This window comes from Clarias gariepinus, chromosome 8 (genome assembly GCF_024256425.1).
Source record: "Clarias gariepinus isolate MV-2021 ecotype Netherlands chromosome 8, CGAR_prim_01v2, whole genome shotgun sequence".
NCBI lineage: Eukaryota > Metazoa > Chordata > Actinopteri > Siluriformes > Clariidae > Clarias > Clarias gariepinus.
The window spans coordinates 16,133,320-16,157,247 of record NC_071107.1 but is presented as its reverse complement, the minus strand read 5'-3'; the positions used below and the strand labels follow the sequence as shown (position 1 = coordinate 16,157,247).

Below are 23,928 nucleotides of genomic sequence, written 5' to 3'. Positions count from 1 at the left end.
TTTTTCTTCTTTTTTTTTTGCAGGTTATTATCATGAACACTCCTGTCCCCTGTGCATCATGCTCACTAGACAGAGCATACGACAGACAGCTGAAGGAGAAGCAGGGAGGCAGTCTATTGGCTGTTTCCATGTGCTGGGAGTAAAGCATGTGATGTCCCTGCACATGGCGCTCCATAGGATGTCAACTAACAGCCATGGTCTAGCAGAAGCCACAGTGTTACACAGTCACAACAGCCAGGCACATGCTCAAAATGGTGTGTGTGTGTGTGTGTCTGTGTGTGTGTGTGTGTGTGTGTATTTGTGTGTGTGTATGTGTGTGTGTCAGAAATAACAGGATGTTGGGTCGAATACAAATAACAAAGACACAGCATTGCTAAGGACAGAATTCATATTCTGGTACCATTCCAGCAGGTTAATAATGTTGTCCCAGTGCACTCTCCATAACTCTTATCGGACCCCGGCTCAACACTGCCTCATGTTATGCTCGAGATGCATGTTAAAATATTTCTCTGCAGGCACTGTCAGGACATGATGCTATACTGCAAACAAAAGTTGGAAATGCAAAGAGTAACCTCTAAATGTTTATGCTCAAAAAGTTTATGCTGTATAAATGAGTAACAAATAAGAGTTGTAAGATTTATTGATCGCATCAGTGTGTATTGTTTGAACCGTTATTACAACTTTATTTATTCTATAGAGATGGATGGGCAAGTGTGAACACATGGAATAAAAAAGGCTTGGAAGAGAGGAACATGGTATAAAGTCTGCTGTGTGGACACTAGGCATTAGGCAGTTTGGCATTTTTAAGATAGATGTGATATTAATGAAGCCGGAGCCGCTGTAATAGACTGATAAAATACTCTTGACTTCAGGGCTACAAGTGCATGTGTTGGGGTGTAAACTAAATAGCTGTGTGAGTGGTTAAGACAAAAGGAAGTAGGGTAGTAGCATAGGTATGGAATAACAAAAAGCTTATGCATTGTTTTATTGTCAAGCTGATCATTGTATGTATGTATGTATACCTTAAAGCAAGGTAACAACAATCTCGTCTAAGCTTTTTGTTATTCCATACCTATGCTACTACCCTACGTCTCATTGGTAGGCTTCTCACCTGTCATGTGGATGGGCTTGGTTAAATTCCCAAGCACTGGATGCAGTGCTGGTTCCAATCCTGGATAAAATGGGAGGGTTGTGTCAGGAAGGGCATTCAATGTAAACCTGATCATACCCACTAATAATATTACATTGGGTAGCCATAGAAAACAACTAAACTATTAATGTAGTCATTAACATCCCATATTCAGGGGATTCATGTGATTATATATGTGAACATATATATAAAGTATATCATTTTCATGGCACTCAAACAGATTTTTTCCATAATGCCAATTTCAGACAGAATGCCAAAGTTAATGATATTATTAGCCTCAAAATATATTAATCTGTCTTGTATTTAGCCATAACATTAACACTACAAAGGGTTTGGGTTGCTGTTGGGCCAGGTCTGGCCCCTTTGGGCATGACTTGAAAAGATCATATAATGGGGTGTGCTGTGTGTGGTTTCAAGATGTTAGCAGCAGATCATTGTGTTGAGGGGTCGGGTCTCCATGGATCAGACTTGTTTGTGTGGTGCGGTCCATGGATGCTCGCTCAGATTGAGATCTGGGGAATTTGGAAGCTGGATGAACAACCATAAAACTCTTTGCTTGCTGATGCACTGGGTGTTCTAATACCTTTTTATCATGGCCAGCATAATTGCTTTTTTCAGCAATTTGCACTACATTGACTGTGGGATCAGACCAAACAGGCTGCCCTTTGGTCCACACAGGCATAGATGAGCCTTGGGTGCTGTAATCTCATCATCATATATATAAAACAGTATATAACAGTGTTCCTGTTTAAGCAGAGGGAATTCTGGCATGGTGGTATTTTCTGGCTGTATGGAAGGCTTGACTCCACATAGTTTGTCATAAACATTGAGATAATGACCCATCTGCTACTGCTTGATGATCAAACAGCTTGATGCATAAGAGGGAGTGGGTCAAAATATGAATTTAACAAGCCATGGTTTCATTACAGGAGAACTACTACCCTCTAGAGGTGATTTGTAGTATTACACAGAGGCATCATTGTGGGGATTAAAGGTAACTGCTTAAATGTCTATATAGTGTTACATTTGAAATTACAGATGAAAAAATAAATCTAAATGTAGATGTCTATTTTTTTAAAATCAGCATCGCCAATGATAACGTTTTATATAGCCATAACTGAAAGGAGGACAACATAAAAACAGCAGATTTGTGCATTGTTAACATGCCATCAACATTGCTCTGCATTGTTTCATTTTTAGACTTAGACAACATGTGATCTTTGCTCTATCCAAACAGCTCAGTGTTCTCCTCTCTGTATACAACAGGATTGGTAACTTTGGCATGTCAGACAGGGTTTAAATAATATCAACTTTGTGCTCTACTCTATTATTAAATCCTTATGTGAACAATGGGAATACAGAAAGGCTGGGGTAGGTATTGTAGGTTGCCCATAAGTGATAGGAATAATGAATGTCCTCTCTTTAGTCTTTGGAGAGCCATACAGAATTGTGCACTTTTATTACTTAATTTAATTCGATTTGATTTCTGTAGTGCATTAGACATTAAGACAAAGCAGCTTTACATAAATCTATGTTTTGCTGTAGATCTCTAATAAGGTGAATGGTTATTTTAAAAATATGAATAAATAAAGCTTTTTTCCAGCAATTGGTACTGCAAGACACTATTTATGCAATTCAGTGTCTGGATACTACAGTACCTGTCACTACCTGGCAAAAAATATTGCACAGTCTAATATTTAATTGGACTGCCTTTAACCTGGATTACAGAATGAACTTGCAATGACACTGTTTCATCTCATGTGGCCACTTCATGTGTGAAAATGATTACTCATGTTTTCAGAACCACTGTTACACAATCTGAGCTTAATTAATTTTGTCATTGTCATACTTGAACATGCACCTGTCACTAGGGGGGGGGAAACATTTATGATAGAACTTTATTATTTAGTGCCTTCAGCAGGTAAACTGACTTTATCATATTGCCACATGAAATTGCTGACCTAGTTGTTCTCTTTGCTTGATGCAGGCCAATAATTTGACCATATTGAAACACAGTTTTCCCACAACCATGGGATATGTCCTCCAACATGGCTGGTTAAAAGAATTGCTGTGAGCTGAAACACTACATACTGCAGGAATTATCTAATCAATGGTGACTTTATTTGATTGATTGATTGATTGATTGATATTGATTAAACAACCGACTGACTGATCAGACAGTGTACATGACAACACAGATTAACTCCAAACGGTAAACTTAACTGAATAATAAGAACCTTAAAATACAAAAAAATCTTCAAACCTTTGCATGTTTTATAATTAATAAGTTGACAGCTACTGTGCAGTATCCGGCTCTAGCCATTGACTTGGTGGATTTAGTGGTATAACTATGGTGTTTCTCACACTGGGTGATCCACTCTATATAGTAAAGTACATTAATCAGTGCCTCCAGGCAGGCTGCCATGGAAATGCCATATGCCGTCATGCCCAGGTTAAATGAGCGCTGGATGCCCACCAAGAATCTAGAGCATTGTGCTGCTGGCAGCTCTGGTCACAAAGCTCTGGGACAGCGATGCAGTAGGACAGCTCATCAGTATTTAGTGTTCATCCTGTCCCTTTTTTAGGATTTTTCCTTGCCCTTAAATGAACTATTCTAAGGCCTCAGTTTGAATTCATCCAAACCTTCTCTCAATTTGAACACTGCCATTATGTGCTCTACTGCTCTCAAAGATTTAGTAAGCTGTTAGATACTCGCAGCTATCAGGTTGCTTAGTAACATTTCTTGATTTCCCATCCAAATCAAAAGTCGTAGTTAATTATTTTTGCCACGTGGCCAAGTAGTGCAGACTTCAAAGATCTCCCTGCCAACAGCTCACAGGTTTTGTGAGTTACCAGTCTAGTTACGACTAGGCCAGATGCCATGAGGGGGTGGCGTCTTTTACGAGCCCCAAAATGTTGCGGTGTAACTGCTGATAGCTTTCCCTCAGGACTTGTACACATCGCAGCTGTTAAGAGCACACAGTGTATAACTCGTAAAAAGAATGCATGCTTTTTCCTCTCCGTGCTTGTCTTGTATTTTGTTCAGTATTTTTCCTTTAAGATTACAGCTTGAACATTTGCATTAAATTGTGTGCCTTGATGATGAGTTTTAATATTTAACCTTTGTGCTCTGTCCATTACTTATAAATACATGTAGTTTTCTCAAGATCAATCAGACGGGCCATTTTTTGAAGGTAAATTCAGGGTTATGTTTCGCATTATGATATTTTCTAAAAAAGCCCAAAGATATGCTTTGGGACATGGAGTTGTTTCATGGATATTTGTTATGCCAGTCAGAAAATAAGTGAGGATGACCATCACTCTACTACTAATCTTGCTAACACAAAGCAAAAGGGACGACCGTGTTTTTTTCTTCACCAGCAAGCAGCAGAGGACTGATACTGATGAAAGACAATGATTAAAGAACTTAAATTACTTCATCAGAAACAACTCTCTTTCTCTATCTATCTACTTTTCAGTACAGAAAAGTACAGAATATTAATAAATTGAAAACATGGGAACAAAATATAAATCCATTGATTTAATTTTTAATTATTAATATTGTTCTGTACACTTATGTATTTACAGTAGATGGCAGTATGCACCTAGCTGATTTGTGAGCTTCCAACAAACACAAAAAGAAGAAGAGTAAAAGGAAGTCAACCTTCACACTATGCCTAATTTTATTCATTACTGAGAAGATGACGAGTGCAACACTCGTCTGTGCCTTCCTGCTTTATCAGCTGTAGCTATATAGCGCAGAGGATGGTGCTGGTGCTACTGTAGCTGTGCACACAGATATTTCAGAGGAGACAGATGATGATGGTGATGTTGCATTTTAAACTGCAGTCCACTTCTACGTTTAGGTCCGATTGGCTTTCATATATAATTCAAGCTGTGCTCAAGTATGTTGTACGATGCGCAGGATCACACTTCACCAAAGTACTACCATACGCTGATACTGTATGTGCCTGGGCACAGTATGGAGTATTCTCATTGCGTGAACGTCCCCAACTTGTACACAGGTCTGGGCCAGAGACAGTACTGTAGTGTGAAAACATCCAAAATCTGCACCTTGATTCTGTTTGTAGGTCTTTTAACTGGGTACAAGCAAAAATATCTTTCCAAATCAGTCATTTATGGATTCATCCCAAGTTACAACTACTTTTACATTGATTTATTTTCTGGCATCTTCTCAGAATTATGTTACACTAGCTTTTCTCACTCCTTCAGTCTAATGATGTTTTATTTGTGAACTAGCCGACTCTCTGAGCATGTTATTTTAGATTAATGTTGAGAGCCGACTCGCGTATCTGAGCCTTATGTCTTTGTCCTCTATTGATGTAGGCAAAGCCATTATTCTGAAAGTGTGATTTACTTTAAATGCTTACATCGAAAGCTCTATTGAGTAACACCTCGTTTGTGTGAATAATGAGATACGAGTTTGTCTCTGAGTTAAATAGAAAGCAATACAAATGAAGCACGGACAGCAGACACAATAATATTTATGCAGGGATTCTGTTGCTACAAACACTTCAGATATGTAATGTTAAATGTGTTCATTGATCTAATTAATTGAATGAATTATGTTTTTTTAAAGATATTGTAAGATAGGCAAGAAAGAACAATCATTTGCTTTAATGGCATTTGGCAGATGCCCTTATCCAGAGCAACTTATCTTTTTTTTCTTATCTCATTATACATTTGAGCAGTTGAGCGTTAAGACACTTGTGCATGGGCCCAACAGTGGGAACTTGGTTGTGCTGGGGTTAGAACCTGGGACCTTCCAATCAGTAGGCCAACACCTGACCTACTCATGTTCAAAATGTCACATATTTCTTACATAACTTTCAGTTTTTTCATAATAATAAAAATAATGATGATGATGATGATGACGATGATAATGATGAAGGTAATGATCCACTTGGAACCTAAAAGAATCGAATCTTAATGATAAACTGAGCTACAGTAGATTATCTGACTCCCTGGAAAGAGTCGACTACTGTCACTACTTTACTTAATGGCGAAAACACATGGTTGCACTGCCCACACCACCAGTACAGCTACAGTACAGCTGAGCAGACCCTTCTTTAGCTGAGCAGGACAGAGTTGAATGTTTTTATCTGATTGGCTGGAGCGTTGCAATGTCAAAATCCATGCAATTAACTTCTTTACTGCTGGAAGATTTTAAACTCTGCTACTTAACTGAAATACAGGTTACATAATATCAGTGCTCATAAGGCCAATTTTGATATAGGCTATTTTTACATAAGAGCCTTTTAAGAGAATTCTTATATGAAATGAAACATTAGAGAATTATTTGCACAATCAGCAATCTGTGACTGCACTGTCACGTAGTCGAAGGCAGCATAATTATGGAAAGTACAGAGATCATCCAAGCACTTTACTAATGTAGCGCAGTCTGAAATTTTTATCCGTATCAATATAGCATCTATGTATCTATGTATCTATGTATCTATCTATCTATCTATCTATCTATCTATCTATCTATCTATCCATCCATCTAGTCCACCTTGAGCTATCAAAACAGCTCTGACCTTTCATGGACTCTACAAGACCTCCAAAGGTGTGCTGTGTTATCTGGGACTAATACAGTAGATCCCAACAGAAAATAGCAGTGGTCCAATGGTGTAGTGTAAAGTTCAGCAAAATAATGGCTGTGGAGGAAAAAGTGGCCCTCGGGCTGGTGGTTCTGCTTCAAATGTTCTCATAGCTGCCCCTTGATAAAAGAAGGCTAAGCAGTTTGTGACACGAATGTACTAATACTTAATGTACTAACAATACTACTCGGTAGGGTCTTCATTTGCTCTCAAAAGTTCCTCTTCTATTCATAAAATAAATTCCACAAGATATTGGAATCATAACTTTCAAATTCAGGAGTATGTTGATATGATTTCTGTCGATTTTTCAGGCGCACTTTCATCCTGCTAATCACCCATTCTACACCATCCCAAAATGTTCTACTGGATCTGGTGACTAGAAAGGCCACTGAGGAGCACTGAACGTATTATTATTTGAATAAAACCAGTTTGAGATAACTTTTCCTTTGTGACAAGGTGCACTGTAGCTATGAGAAGATGGGTAAAACTTTGACATGTAGGTCCAAGATGTTCAGACTGTGACATTTAAGTGATAATTGATTCGTAGTAACAAGCCAATAAAACCACCAGCCTCGACTTTCCATGATTGGTGAGGCTGTGGCGAATGCTTCTTCAGCTTTCTCTTCTTGACTGACAGAAGTGGAAACTGTTGTGGTCTGATTTAACATGACATTTCACTCTGTAGAACCTCTGCTGACTGGATGCTTTTGCTCTATTCCACCACTCTAAGTGAACTCTTGGGCCTTTTTCAATGCGAATCTCATAAAGGAGGTCAAACCTGCCTATCTGGCACTAATTGTGCTACAGTAAAAATCCCAGATATCACTTTTTTTCCCCCTCATTCTGATGGTTGACATAGACATCACCCAAAGTTACTGACCCTTATCTATATTATTTTATGCATTTCACTTCTGCCACATGACTGGCTGACTGCCTTTTTTTAAAACTTGCAATAATTGCATTCTGTGTTTTGTTTCAAATTAATACAAATTGTAACATTACATTGCATCTCCATGAGAAACATGTACTTAAACCATTGAGCTATGACACTCACTATGAACTATGCACAGTAGTAGATTTTAGCTTGTGCAGTTAAATTTATCCTTAAGATCTGCCCTGCAGTGTAGCACATTTCATGTACGAAAAATAACAATTAGGAGATCCATCCCTTGCTACAGTGAACAACAGCATATCCTTAAGATGGGAGAATAAGCTGGTTCTCCAAAAAACATGGTGGGAATCTCGGAAGCATTTATCTCGGTAGCCTTTGTCAAATAAATAAAATATTGAATGGGTAATAAATATTGATTTATAATGTTCATCGTCATTCTTGGAAGTTTTATCAAACTCAAATGACTGATGTTAAGATTTTGTTATGTGCGTTTGTTTGCAGTATGGGTACAATAGAAATGTTTATTTCCCATTAACGGAACCAGTGCTGTGTGAAGACATCAAGTCTTTAGCTCGTGCACACACAGGAAAGACAGCTAGTAGACCGAGAAGAGATAGTCTCGATATGTATTAGAATATAATCGATGACTATCATACATATATATATATATATATATATATATATATATATATATATATATATATATATATATATATATATATATATATATATAGTATAGATAAATGACTAGTATAGATGAAGTGAATTAATGCCATTCAATTAAAATTGGAACTATTGAGCCTAGGCATGGTGGTGTAGTAGTTAGCACTGTGGCCATGCACCTCCAGGGTCAGGGGTTCGAGTCCCTCGTTTGGGTGTGTGTGTGTGTGTGTAATTTGCATATTCTTACTATGCTTTATGAATATTCTCTGACTATTCAAGTTTTCTCCCACAGTCCAAAGATATATAGATTAGGCTAATCAGTGTTTCCAAAAATTGCCTGTACTGTTTGAGTGTGTATCTGCTTTTGCCCTGTGTTTGACTGCCATCCTGCCCAGGTGTATCCCACCTTGTGTCCCAAGTCCCCAAGGATAGGCACCAGGCCTTCCACCTACGTTAAGCTAAAATTGGACTTCTTGCTTCGCTAATTACTTAGCTACTGAATCGATGCTAGTTTAATGTGGCATTAGCCAAAAAACAACTTACATGGCAAAATATTTGAAACTTGTGTAAAATATAACCAGTTAATGTGAACAAATTACTAAAACCTATTCACATCTCTCATTAGATTCAAATTAAGTGGATTTTATGCATTTTATATGAGTCATTGCTTACTGTAGCATATGGAAATATGTTACTAGGGATGGGCCAGTTGTGCTCGCATCCTCAAATTGAGTGGTGCAGTCTGGCACATGGATAGCAACAGATTCACTGTGTAGTGTGAAAATGTCACAGTAGGTGTGAAATAACATGAAGAAAAATTGTTTCGACACTGATAAATTGGCTTGGATGTAAAACTGAACCCATTGCATAGATATAGATATACAGTAGATATAGATCTATGCAGCATATTGCGGGGATCCAGAAAGACATGCATCTAGACTGTTTTCTGGTCTGGCATCTACTGTAGGTGGGGGAATGAACTTCCTCTAGCTGTTCATACAGCTGAGTCACTGGCAATCTTTAAACAATGACTAGGCGGTCAATCCCAACACACACCTAGAGAAAAAAACCCTGTCCAACAGTGTTTGTCTGATGGTACTTACAGTAATTAGTAACCTAGTAACCCAGTGTAAGCCTTTATCCAATGATGGAAACTTACAAGCACTTTTATAAGTCACTCTGAATAAAAACATCTGACAAATGCCTAAATGTAAATGTAGATATACAAGTTTCCAGGGTGTACCCGGCATTGTGCCGAACGTTTCCTGGGATAGGCTCCAGTAAACCTGTATCAGAATAAGTGGTATAAAATATGAATAAATAAATGAATGAATAAAAATAAATGTAACTTGTGAACTGCCAATCATTATCTAAACACATTAGGAATGCACAAAATTGCAAAAAGTTAGTTTGGTGTATGAACATTAGACATACATCATCGAATACAGCTTTTGTTAATTTATCACTAATAATTTAATTAATACATCGTTCATAGGAATTAATTAGCAATTTAAATTTTTTTAATTTTTTAGTACATTGGGGTCACATAACCTGGACGGTATTGATCACTGGATTTGTGCAGAGAACAAATGTGAACAGCTGCCAGCATGTCACCCAAGTACCGCGACCACAGAAGACACGTATCAAAGTTCATTTTGCATGAAGGAATCAGGAACCCGGTCATCGATAAGTTATTCGTGTAACCTACTGTACATAACAGTCAGGACTACTACTGTACAACTACAGCATGAAGTGCGCGTGACTTTTCAGGGATGGATCAGGGTTCAGCGAAAGTTTAATGAGGAACTAACCAGCTGGTGTGATGGGTGTATTTTTGGCAGTGGGCGTGGACCTTCACTTGACTAACAGCACAGTGATGCTGATCTCCGCCACCATCGCGCTCTTTGAGAGGAGGTTACGTCCTCGTCCTCGTCCTGGCCAATAGGAGTAACGCGCGAGCGCTGCGCGAGCGCCGCTCGGCTTGTTTATAAAGCGCTGGAGGAGTAATGAAGAGGCTGAGGGAGGCGGTGTGAGCGCGCGGAGACGCGGAGCGCCGGGGTCAATGGGAAACCTGCTGGGCGCTCTGAGGTACAGGGAGCCGAGCACCGTGGAGGAATGCGACTCGACGTGGGAGACGGACTCGGAGAGGGACGAGCAGGACAGCGGGGTGACCGAGTCAGGGCACTGTGGAGACGAACAGGACGGCGTCCCTCAGGTACAACCGCTCACACGGAAGCACCAATAGAGCACGGCGGGGTTCATCACCTTCATCCTCCATGTGTGTGTGTGTGTGTGTGCGTGTGTGTGTGTGTGCGCTGCTGGAAGGGATCGAGTGGCGTCGCTTCGTATTGTGCCAGGCTGTGTGTAAAATGCGACATGAAAAAGAGAGAAGAGGAGGCAAAAACGCGGGCCGTTTCACACTGTGTCTCCTAAGAGGGAAGTCTCGTGTAAGCCAGGACAGTGAAGACATTTATAACCACCATTTATAAGCACCAGGATTATTTATCGCAATATCATTAACTCGTGCGTCCTGCTGTTGCGGGGATTAAAACACGGTCCGCGCTATTTATAGCATCTACACCATGATGTGATAGGATCTACTACAACCTGGGTTATTTCCGAGCTTCTGTTTTAGCGGGATTGTGGGCGCTGTGCTGCCAAAACCTTGAGGTTTTCTTTTTGTTTTTAGAAACAGTGACATTGTGACCTATTAAATCTGACCCAGTTTATCCTCGTGTCTCCTAGATGTCTTTCATATTACATACAGGACCAAGCTGCTTACCTGGACCTGCAGACAGCACTCCCAAGTATTAAACCCATAACTACAGAAATGTTGTATTTATTTATTTATTTGTTCATTACTTTTTCTTTTTTGGGGGGTACACAGGCGGCATGGTGGCTTAGTGGTTAGAACTTTCGCCTTGCACCTCCAGGGTTCCAGTCTCGCCTCATGTCTGTGTGCGTGGAGTTTGCATGTTCTCTCCGTGCTTGGTGGGGTTCCTTCGAGTACTCTGGTTTTATCCCACATTCCAAAGACATGCATTTGATGTTCCCAAATTGCCCGTAGTGTGTGAATGAGTGTGTATGTGTGCCCTGTAATTGATTGGTATCCAGTCCAGGGTGTACCCTGCCTCGTGCCCTGAGTGTTGAGGTCCAGGTCCCCGTGATGCTGTATAGAGGATAAAGTGGTGCAGAAAAGGAGTGAGTGAGTGTATGTACACAGGTTTCCATCAAAAGTGTATAACGAAAGTGCACATTTGTTTTTGGTGCAACACTAGGTTTTTTTTTCTTTCTTTTTTACAAAAAAATTAAAGTATAATAATATCTTCAATTTACATTTATTTATTTTTAGTCGTCAATAACGTACAATTTGGTCTTGGCAAGCAGTTTTGCATGTGTAATAACCTGATGCCTTCATATTTGTAAATAAAAATTTTACTTATTTGAATAAATTAATTGAATATACAGCATACAGTTAGCTAAGGGCAATTGAGCAAGATTTCAGTGCATTATAGTTGTTCCTTTTTTAAAACATTTAAAGAGATTTTACGCACACACACACACAAACATTAACAGCTTAATATTTTACAAGATACATTTTAGACATCAGAGTTATGATCCCATGATTTCCAAGGTTGATTTTAAGGTCAAGAAGGTAAAGGCTCGAGTCAAAATTAAAACTATTGTTATTTACTGGGTTACAGCTACCTACCTTTTTTTTTTGTCTGTTCAAAATATCTTAATACATAAAAATGTACAGAAACACATAAATATAGCTTAAATCAATATTTTGTTTTAAATGTGCAACTTCAGCATCTCTGTGAATCATGAACTAATAGTTCGGCTCATGAGAAGACTCATTCATACATTCCTTATCCCTGTTTTCCTTTTTTTCTTTCTCTCCTACACAGTTCAATGACATAGCTGAGTCATCCACTAAGATGAAAAGAAGCTTTTATGCTGCCAAGGACCTGTACAAGTACCGCCACAGTTATCCGGTAAAAAATTCACCCACTCTGCTGTTTTTCCAAGCCACAGCACTATACTCAGAAATGGATGCTCTTTTAATGGATTTTTGCTTTTTTAAGTGTCATATTTTTTTTCACATACTCTAACCTGTTTGATGCATTACTGCAGAAAAAATGAAGAGGAAATTACATTACAGTGGGGGATACTCTGAGGCATCTTGTATTCCATTTAATGTTGAATGTTTTATAATTCAGGTTTAAAACACAAGTAATATCTTTGTTGTCTAAATGACAAATGCACAACCTCCTCACCCAACCAAGTTCACAATACGTTCAGTTCAGTCTTAGGACACTTTCTTTAGCACTGACAGACACTTTCGTTATCACTTCTCTTCTCTCCTCCTTTTATGTTTTCTTCTGCACCTAGAATTACAAGGAGCCTCGACTGAGAAATGAGTACCGCAATCTGAGATTCTATCTGAATAAGATCCCTTTGGTTCCAGATGGTAAGTGTGTGTGTGCTTCTGTATGTCACACTGGATGGGAGGGCTTGTTAAATGCTGCAAATATACACCAGCCTATTTTATTTTATTTTTTTGTCTTGGCATTTCTGTTTTCTAGAACATTTTACCAACTTATCAGAAAAAAGACCTCTATTTTTCTTCCTTGTAACTAAAAAGCTTAAACATAATTTTAAATGGATGCTTTTCTGTTCGTATGAAAATTCTTATAGAAATTACCATTATGGTTCATTGGTCACTGCGTGAATACTCTACTCCCATGTCTCAGGCCTAAAAAAAAAAAACAGTACAATCAGTTATTTACTGTCTTGTTTGCAATGCAAAGAACTATTTACTGTGTCCTAACAACTGTTTTGACTGATAGCATTAGGCTTATGAAAAAAAATAAAAATGACCAAATACAGACATTCTGATTGACAGGGACAACATATTTCTTAATAGGATCAAGGTCATGAGTCAGAAGAATGTTAACAATTTAATGTTATTCTCGCCGCTATAGAGGCAAGGGGATGCCGAATTATTCCATCCCAAACCAATCCTTTAATTTGTCACCTGTCATATTAACTGACCATCCTGTACATGTTTGATGTCTTTCATGGCAGGACGAATGGGAGCACCACAAATTATTATGTAGCCTTGTGTACAGTATCTCCCATGACTTTCTATAAATGCACCACAGCATCTAAGGGTGAATGGTATGGTGAATGGACCAATGAACCAGAATGGTAATTACTATAAGACTTTCCATACAAACAGTCACATTTTTGTAACAGTTGATGGCCATACTTGAGAATAATTTTGTGTTGACAATGTTTTGATTGCATGTCATAATGATAATCTCTCACAAATTATTTCTATTGTGGTCTATGACATTTGAGTTGTGGTGTGAAAACTTTGCAAATCTGTGCACTCTGTATGTAATGTTTTGTTGAAAATCTTTTTGAAGCACAATCTGCAGTATGAACCTGTGGTATAGATCTGTCGCACAGTGCAAACCGTGGTAGAGCAGCACCTAAAACCACATCAGTTGCACATCTGAGTGATGAAACAGCCTGAGTTAAGCACTCCCAGGAGACCCATCTCATGCACAAAAACAATCAGCCTGGAATGCTCCTCTTTCCTCAATGTCTTTACAAAGACTTTGTCCTGTTTAAATGGTTTTCAAAGAAAAAAAAGTGGATGAAATCATGAACGACAAAGAAGCTAGGGAAAAGAGTGGACACAAACCGAACCACACAGTCATGTTTATAAAAAATGGAATAATTTATGCTTATCCCCTGCTATTTTGCATGATTTGATCTCCCATGTTTTTTCATGTCATTACTTGCATCTTTTATTGCATTTCATTTTTCATTTCATGCATGAAGAACTGTTTCCACAGTATCTGTTTGGCTTTCCGTGTGGTGGTTCTTCGGTTTCCTCCAGCTTAACTAAAAAAAATCTAATTAAATTCAAATTCAAATTTTATTTGTCACATACACAGTCATACACAGTACGATATGCAGTGAATTGCTTTTACAGTACGACCGCTCGTGACCTAAAATACTGGCATCCCATACAGTATGTGCCCAGTAGACCCAGTGGCCCTAAACAAGTAGTTACTAGAGATTAATAAATGTTTATGATTTAAAATTTATTATTATTATTATTATTATTATTATTATTATCCTTTGACACATGATGCAGTAAAGGTTTGTACCTGTCCCTGCAGGAATCTATGTTGAAGAAATCCTCACCAAATGGAAAGGGGACTACGACAAGCTTGAGCACAATCACACATATATACAGTGGTAAGGTCAAGCCTTGAGCATTCTTTTCCTGTCACATGCTGCATTTAAAAGTGACTCTCTATACTATAGAGTGCTCTGAAAATGTATTTGCCCCTTCCTGATTTTTTCCTTTTTTGCATATTTATCACATTTAAATGTTTCAGATTATCAAACAATATTAATACAATATTACACAAAGATAACTCATGTAAATTCAAAATGCAGTTTTTAAATTATTTTATTTACTGTATTAAAGAAAAAAACAACAACGTGTAAACCCCCCTGGCTAAATCTTGAATGAATTGTGATTAATCACATTTTTTGGAAAGCTAAGTTAAATTTTACTTCCCACACCCTGGCCTGATTACAGTCAGACCTGACAAAGTAAAGCATGCTATAAGATCTCAAAAAGCAACTTATCATGCTGCGATCTAAAGAAATTGAAGAACAGATGATAAACAAAATAATGTATTAAGGTCATGTGTTCATGATTTAACAATAAGAAAGAGACTGTGAAAGACTCATTGCCAGTTATTGCAAACACTTGATTCTAGTTGTTGCCACCAAGAGTGGCACAACCAGTTATTAGGTTTAGGGGCAATTACTTTTTCATATAGGGCCAGGCTGGTTTGGACACTTTTTTTCTTAATAAATTAATTCATAATTTAAAAACTGCATTTTGTTTTTACTCCGGTTATCTTTGTGTAATGTATTATTTTGGTCGATTATCTGAATCATTAAAGCGTGACATATGCAATAAAGCGTGACATATGCAGTAATATGCAAAAAAATAACAAAAATCAGTTCATAGCACTGTACAGTATATACACCTGTTCAGTCCTGCGCACTGATTGCTTTTCCTGTGATGTTTTGCATGTTCCCCATGTATAAGTTCCTTCTTGTTTCAGAAACATGCCAGTGTATGAATTGGTTATGCCAAATTGATAGACTGCTGCTGAGTTCACCTGGGATAGGCAGCAGATTAACTGCGGCTCCTGTGGATTAATGAATGATTGTTTGATATTTAAGAAAGTCATATCCGAAATGCAAGTTTTGTTCATAGGAAAGTCCAATTGGAAATGCTAAAGAGAAAAATAAACGAATAGCAATGATGAGACTGTTGCCTAAAAGTAAAGATAACAGAATGAAGGCATTTGTTTTTACAATGGGATTAATTATAGTGTGTGTTCAGTCTGGCTGATCCCTTCATTATATCACAGTTTAATGATTTTTTTATTTAAACTTTCAAATGGAGATTTATTTAAACTTTCAAATAAACTTTTACGGATAAAACGTGTTTAGTGCGATCTAAGACCGACTGGGTAACAGGTTTGGTGTTTGGCTGTAAGCACTGTGGCCCTGCAGGACTCAGCAAAACAAAATCAAATCTCACACATTTGCTAGCAACTATATCACCACTACCCCACTCGCTCACACTTTCACTTTCTTACACTTTTATGTAACAAAGCAAAGCATTTTTCAATGTCAATTATCAAGTTTAAAAACACAAATGGAAATTAGACACTAGTGAATTAATAATAAATGGCAGCCTAGTAAAACAGGCAATGAGTCAAAACAGCTTGGCCTGTTTGGCAGAAAGGAGTGACAGGATTCGACCGGTGGCAAGAAAGAGCAGAAATGAGCCTAGGGCTTAAGGTGCTTATTTCCTGTTTAATGGCAGCAGTGCACGGCATTATATAGCTGACAAACAGACAGTTCGCCCTTTTATATGCCCTCTTGTTTTCTGCCCCTCGTTTGTCCTGAGAAAAGGCCGTTCTAGCAAAATTTATTAGAGCTGAGAGCAAGCTTATCAATGCTTTCATCACCAGTTGTCCTGCAGCTACCAAGTATCTGTATGTTTGAATCTATGCATGTATGAACGAGTTGTTTATTTATTACTACAATACAAATGTGGGATCATTATACTTTTTCTTACACTTGAAAATAATCTTATAACTTCTGTTCATTCTTGCAGGCTTTTCCCACTCAGGGAACAAGGCCTCAATTTCTATGCCCATGAACTCACTCAGGATGAGATTAAGGTAAAGGCTAAAGTTTACAATGTTTTGATATTTTTTGTTAATGACATAAAGATTACATTTTATATTCAGTGTATAACTGTGCATCTTGAGATAGTTTTTTGTTCTATTGAGTAAGACAGTGCTTTTTTACTCTGGTATCATAAACAGGAATTCCACAATACTCAAGAAGCCAAGCGGCGCTTTGTGCTGGCATATGCCATAATGCTGGACTTCTTTGGGATCAAGCTCTTAGATAAGAATGGAAACGTAGCCCGGGCTGCAAACTGGAAAGATCGCTTCCTGCACCTGAATGAGTGAGCTCTGGATCTTCACTCTTTTTTTGGATCTAAAAACTTTAGTCTCATTTTCTCCATGGTTTATGAATAGTTTAAGAGCCTCAGAATAACCAGGAACTGGAATTGGATGTAAACAGGTTCATGTCATTTTCCAACATGAGACCAAATGATCCCAGACAAATTTGAATCTTCTTGTTCCTCCACACAGCATGGACAGTGACCATTATACAGTCAGGTCCATTAGTAATTATACAGTGACAATTTTTCTTACTTTGAACACTACCACATTGAATTGAATTTAAATTAAATTCAAAATAATGAATGGCCTTTAAATGGAATGGCCTTTGGTAAGGCCATTCCAAAACAGCCTCACATTTGCCTCTAGAAAACTCTTGTATAAAGAGGAATTCATGGTCGACTCAGTGGCTGCAGGGTTTCTAGGTCCCAAGGCTGCAAAGCAAGCCCAAATCACCACCTCTCCACTGTCGCGCTTGACAGCGGGTGTGAGCTGTTTTTGTTGTTTTTTCCCAAACATGGCACTATTAAAGCCATACAACTCCACTTTGGTCTCATTTGTCCATAGAACATTGTTCCACATGTCTTTTCTCAACACAAGCAGTTTTCTCAATCATGTTTCCATGTTCTTTTTAGACAGAAGAGGCTCTCCTGGCAACCATTCCAAACAAATCATATCCAATCTTATACCTTCTTTAGTCTTCGTCTAATTGTGCATAGACTTTAACTTTTAACAACAACTGTTTTTAAGGAAAAAAAATTTCTCTAAACTTTGCGCAGTCTGACCTTGGGGTAAATGTGCTGGGACTTCCACTCCTGGGAAGATCGGCAACTGTCTTGAATCTTTTCCACTTGTGAATAATCATTAAACTCCAGATACATTAAATTCCAGATTGGTTGGAAGTACTTTTTTTTAACCCTCTTCAGATTGATGTGCATCAACAGTTGCTTCTCTAAGACAGTTGCGCCACTCTGCTCTTATAGAGGTCTGCACACTTGCTGATGATTAATTAATAATGGTCTAATGATTAGCAGCACGTGACTGCAACTTTCCCCTTCTGTGAAAGCATATGCATGAAAAGTTGAGTGGAAGGGGAAAATATGGTGGTAGAGCAAGGTGCACCAGCAACAGAGATGACTGCAGCCTTAAGAAGATTGTCAAGCCATGCTAATTGAAGATAGGAGTGGAGTGCTAGATTCAGTGCATCCACCACGCATAAACGTCTTCAGGAAATAGGTTACAACTGTTGCATTCCTCGTATCAAGCTACTCCTGGACCAGGGACAATGTTAGAAATTTCTTACCTGGGCTAAGGAGGAAAAGTACTGGATGGTTGCTCAGTGGTGCAGAGTTCTTTTTGTCAAAAGAAAGTAAATTTTACATTTAATTTGGAAATAGATTTCCCGTCCAGTGTGAAGTTTCCACAGTTGCTGATGATTTGGGGAGCCACTTGCCATTGATATGTGTTTATATACAACTGATCATGAAAAAGCTTAGCATTATATTGGCTTATTACTTTTAAAACTTTAAAACAGGAAGACTTTATAAATAAAAAATGTCTGTTTCTAAATTTCTAAAGGCTTAATGCAATGTTTTGTTAAACCACTAGAATTAAAGCTAAAAGTCTACACTTCAGCATGCTTTATTTCAAATACATTGTGGAGACATATAGAGGTAGAAATTAAAAGATCATCGCTTTAAATATCCTTATGGACCTGACTGTATAATTCAACTTCTTTAACTCATGTGTTTGATCACAAATTTTAAGCACGGTGAAGTTTAGTATGTGAAGTTTAGATCAGTGCAGAGCTCAAAATAAAGATGTTAAAATTATTTTTGGATTAGTTGGTGTAAAGTAATGTATTTGTACAGTATGAAAGGCTGATGGTGGAAACAGCACCTGTGTAGGATTTGAGCTTGCACTTTATTTTGGCTCCCCTGCTATTTTCCCTATCTTTCCCTCCACAACTAAAAGGTACGGTACGTTATCGTAGGTGGCACACATGCCACCCTACCCCAAGGCCTCACTCACTATTTTTGCTGACAAAGCTGAGAAGGTTATTTGCATAATATAAATTAGCAAGTTTAAAAACATGACCATGAATAGACGGATCATTGCCTTCGTTAAATGAGTTGAAAATGCAAACGAAGAAAGTGTACAAAGTGTGCAGTCCTTCCCTAAACTTCCCCTGTCCAGACCTTGAGTTAGCCTTCCAGCTATCCCTATTCCATCTGAATATTCAGTTTATATGTTTCTATGTATACTTTTCTAAATTAATATTCAAAGTCTTTCACATGCACATACTTCACTCTGCTCAAAGCTAAGTCACGCCTTTATTTGTTGAAATTCTTTGCTTCTCATGTCCCAGCTTGTCGGGGTCACAGCGCAGGGTCAGTCATGAAACAGGTAAGGGCCGTGCTCAAGGGGCCAACAGTGGCAACTTGGTGTATTGTAGCTGAGGCTAGAACTGCCACCCCTCTGCTCAGTAACTTAAGCCTTAAGAAAATGTTTCTGCGTGTGTTTAGAATCAATATGAGCAGCTTGCTCTTGCTCATCCTCAGTGACATTGCAACATTCATGGTCACACTTAGTGGTCAGAGAAGGGAATGAATCCCTTTCTTTTTTTACAACAACTTTACAGCAATCTTTGAGTTATGCAATCTGTTATCGTGCATGGAAGGTTCGTGATGGTAAGGCTGAAATTAAAATGTAAATTAAGTGTAAAAATGGCATCAAACTAAAAGTTCTTGTTTCTTTCACACAGGTCTCAGCACAACTACCTGCGGATCACGCGCATCCTGAAGAGCCTGGGCGAGCTGGGCTTTGAAAGCTACAAGATGCCTCTGGTGCACCTGCTGTTGGAGGAGGCACTGGTGAAGGGCACGCTGGCAAACATGCGCCACAGTGCTCTTGAGTACTTTGTCTACACACTGCGAAAGCACAGTGAGAGACGTGCACTGCTGCGCTTTGCCCAGCGCCACTACCAACCTCCTGAGAACTTCATCTGGGGGCCTCCGAAGAGAAGAAGCTCCCCTGGGACAAGGGCAGGCAAAACGGAGTCCCCACTGGACAGCAGTGTAAGAATGACTAAAGCTCTAAAGCATGGGAGTCCAAACAGGCCAGATGAAGAGATAGAAGGGCTGGGTGGGAGAGAAGTAGGGGAGTGGAAAACAACAAAGTTGTCTCTGAGCCATCACCAGGGTAGAGGAGATGCAGAGGACTACATTGAAACTGTAGCTCTTTGAGAATGGAATGAGGAATAGAGAAAATGCGTCTGATGTTAGGAGCAACAGCGTTGGGGATTAGTAACGAACGAGTGTGGCTCAAAGCAATATTATTCCCTGTCTTGGCCTTCAACGAATAGCAATTGTTACTCTTTGGCTCTTTTTGTAAAACAATATCAAAAAACCAATTTTCATTTGGTTTACGATGAGGCATTAAATATCAGCTGATGATTTTTTTACTGTTTTGCTAAAACTGCCTCAATCTGTTATTCTTCTTAAACGATCTTTAGCAAACAGAAGTGTAGATGGGATTTATTACTTAACTTGATTGTGTGTGTGTGTGTGTGTGTGTGTGTGTGTGTGTGTGTGTGTGTGTGTGTGTGCCGCTCCTTTGTTTATCCAGTCTTCCTCTGTGACATTTTGTGGGGTTAAGATGGACTCCAGGCTTTAAGTGAGTCTTCTGAGCCTTAGACTTAGAGCTGAGCAAGGTTTATTTAGAATAGAAATATAAGTACTATAGCAGTCAAAATTAATCAGGCTACAATGCATTAACACAATATATTCTATAGCATCACCTTTAAAAATCCTTTTAATGCATTTTCCTTGTGGGATCTTTTTTGCCCAATTATATTCAAATACTGATGTAGTCATTTTTTTTTAAACTAGAGGTAGAGACTAATGGACATCATAGTATAACTATTTTCATCTTGTGAATAACCTTCACATCCACATGCACGGCCACTATAATAAACTGAAATAGGACTATGCTGAAGTGTGTGAGGAAAGCAGTGGAACGGTAAAGGAGAATGTTAGCTCACTTGGTACAGATTAATACAGATAAGCCTGCACTGAATATAGTTTTTACGGAAGAGTTTTTTCTTTGCAGCAAAAGATCCTTTGAACAGGGGATTTCAAGTCAAACTGGGACTGCAGAATAACAGAACACACTTACTGTATAAAAGTAAAAACTAGCTTTATTTCTCTATATAGTCCCTTCTACACTAATGCACTTATCCCAGCATTTTACTAGTACTTGGATACTATCACGGTAGAAAGTTTTCTCAGTACACAGGAGCTATGATCGGAGCTATGAAGCTCCTTTAATGGCACAAACCTGCGGAAATCGATTGAAGCGATGTCCGGATTGTACATGGGATGTGGCAGTAACTCCCAGCCGACCCAGCCGACTTCCTGTAAATTGCAAGAGGTGTCTGTGAATGATCGTGTCTCTTCCGCAAGTCAGTGACGCAGTTTTATTGATTTTCAAGGAACATGAATTCCACTATCTGACTGTTCATGGGAATGACTGCAGTGGGCTCCGAGCCACATCGACTGGGATTCTCATTCACAAACGTACTGCCTTCTTGAAAATGTTTGCACTGTTCAAATGTTTTACTGCAGCTAAGAGTCTCATCTGTACTTGTGAGTAAGTCCCAGTTTGATTTGAACATCCCTCCTAGTTGCTAAGCTAGATAAAGTATGGCAGGGAAATGTGGAAATTATGAACAAGAATAATTATTAACTATATATAAAAATGTGTACTTGACATTTTTTATTTGATTTATTTGGCAACCACAGTTGGAACATCACACTTTAATAAGTAGCATATTTTAAATATCACAGACTCTTAGCACTGTCTCAAGTGTGTATGTGTGTGTGTGTATGTGTGTGATTAATCCTGAGTTTGTGCAGTGTCTTATATCAAGTGCCTCAATCTTCAGTCTGTGAGTTAGCCAACGTCTGTAAGGACAATCAGAAACGAGGTCACTGACCTCTGAGTGAGAAACAGTTGTGCTTTGATATGTAAAATGTTTATTGAATTTATGGATTTTCCTATTCAAGTACATATATACGAAAGCTGTGCTGTGCTTCAGTGTGTACATGCCAGATTGTGGGATAACACGAGAGTTAAGTGCATGTGTTTATGTTCGAATTTCCGTCTGCACTATCAGCCATTTCTATGACAAGCACACAGAGGAGTAAGGGAAGATTACAGCTCCTGTACACTCCTCTCATTCCCTCCCTCTTCTCTCTTCGTGTGTATATGCATGCCTTGTTGGTACATATTTCCCACTGCATCCTCTCACACAGGTAGCAGGAAAAACAAGGCCATCTGTTTCCTGGACTCCCCCCTGCAGTAACTCACATTCAAAAGAACTGTAGCATGAGCAGCACAAACACTTCTCGACGCAACACTAGGACTCTTATTTTAATGTTTTCTGTAAGTTACTTATGTGGATTCAGTGCTGATTTGTCTCTGTTTATGTGAGGCACTATAAATGTGTTTTATAATGTTTTGTACAAGATACTGTAAGATTTTGGAGGGCTCTTCTTGTCACCTGTTATATTAAAGCTGCAGCTATTTCTGGAAATTCATATAGTATTTGTTGTTTTTGTCACTATGTCACTTCGCCTTATAGGTCATTACAGCCAGCTATCAAAGATGGCTTAAATTAAAAGATTAATGTATTTTTAATGCAAAATTAATACAATTTAGTAGTGGCAGTCTTTTCCCTGGCGACACGAGGGGTTAGTGCTTAGCACGTTGCACTTCCAGGGTTTGGGTTCGATTCCCACCTTGGGTCTGTTTGCATGGAGTTCTCCCCATGTCTGGTGGGTTTCATCCGGGTACTCCGGTTTCCTCCCACAAGACATGCAGATTATCGTAATTGGAGTTCCCAATATGCATGTAGTGTGTGAATGAACATGTAAATGTGTTCATGTGCGTGTACCCCGTCTCGCGCCCTAAGTGTCCTGGGATAGGATCTAGCCGCCCACGACACTTGTACAGGATAAAGCGATAGAGACGATGAGTGTGTGAGTAAGTCTTTCCCCTTCTAGTCTGCATTTATCTTTTGGTTCATATCTCATATTCTCTTGATATAAAGGACAATTAAAAGACAATTATCACCCAACTAGTAATACCTTCCTCTAATCTGCGTAAAATACTAAACTGACATTTTCAAAACAGGTCCAAGGTTTTTGCATGATTCTCACAAAGCAGAGGCTTTAAGCTCAGTAATTATTCAAAACATGACTGTACCTGATCAGATATGTGTCAGGAGTCTATAAAACAAAAGAAAGATTAACGCATAATCCAGTTGTCATGCAGAGTATTAATAGCATATTTTTAAAAGAGATTTCTAGACTATCAGTGCAGAATTCCTGTGAGATCATGCAAACTGCAAATGAAAAGCGTGTATTCTGTTACTTCCAATTATTATGTTTTATTTATATATTGCCCTAAAATGTAACCACCTTCTCTTTAGGTTTCCATGAACTCAATGATGATTACTGAGATCTTATTTGTCATCATGTCATATAGGACATACAGTATTCACTGTATTTTACTGTATGTGAATATAAGTATAATAAAAGGAATACTGCTGAGGGTTTTAAATCAGTCTTTATAAATCACGAGCGCACACATAACTCAGTTCTCTTCTCCAAACTGTTATGTATGGTTTTCATTCTAGAATTCAGCACACTTTGTAGGATAGTGTAAAGCTTTTTAATACAGCATTTAGTAGTAACATGACTTCTCTACTGCCTGAAATTTATATTATATAGTCTATAATTCTTTGTGGGAATTACTTTTTTTGCAGTAAACACGGTCAGGGAAATATTAAATTAAATGATTTAGGTAAACCGCAGTGCTCCTGCTGATTTGAGTGTGCACCCGGGTGTGCTAAGCAGTAAAATAAGCTGATTGTTAGTGACAGAATGAGGTGCTGGCCTTTCATTCTAATGGTCTTTGGTGTGGAATAGATACACAGTCGTTGTCGAC

General features: G+C 38.5%; 1 protein-coding gene across 1 annotated transcript; it reads left to right on the top strand.

The window, feature by feature from the left end:
* The first annotated feature begins 10,215 nt into the window (after window positions 1-10,215).
* Window positions 10,216-22,513, top strand: ogfrl1 (opioid growth factor receptor-like 1). Its single transcript, XM_053502615.1, has 7 exons — window positions 10,216-10,541; window positions 12,238-12,324; window positions 12,722-12,800; window positions 14,527-14,605; window positions 16,560-16,626; window positions 16,774-16,919; window positions 19,682-22,513. Exons 1-7 carry the CDS (start codon window positions 10,389-10,391, stop codon window positions 20,160-20,162), a joined length of 1,092 nt encoding a protein of 363 aa, XP_053358590.1. The 5' UTR covers window positions 10,216-10,388; the 3' UTR covers window positions 20,163-22,513.
* The last annotated feature ends 1,415 nt before the right edge of the window (window positions 22,514-23,928 follow it).

Coding starts and splice junctions, on each gene's coding strand:
- ogfrl1 (XM_053502615.1), top strand. CDS start 10,389: ATGGGAAACCTGCTGGGCGCTCTGAGGTACAGGGAGCCGAGCACCGTG. Junction 12,325..12,721: donor AGTACCGCCACAGTTATCCG/GTAAAAAATTCA, acceptor TTCTGCACCTAG/AATTACAAGGAGCCTCGACT. Junction 12,801..14,526: donor GATCCCTTTGGTTCCAGATG/GTAAGTGTGTGT, acceptor CTGTCCCTGCAG/GAATCTATGTTGAAGAAATC.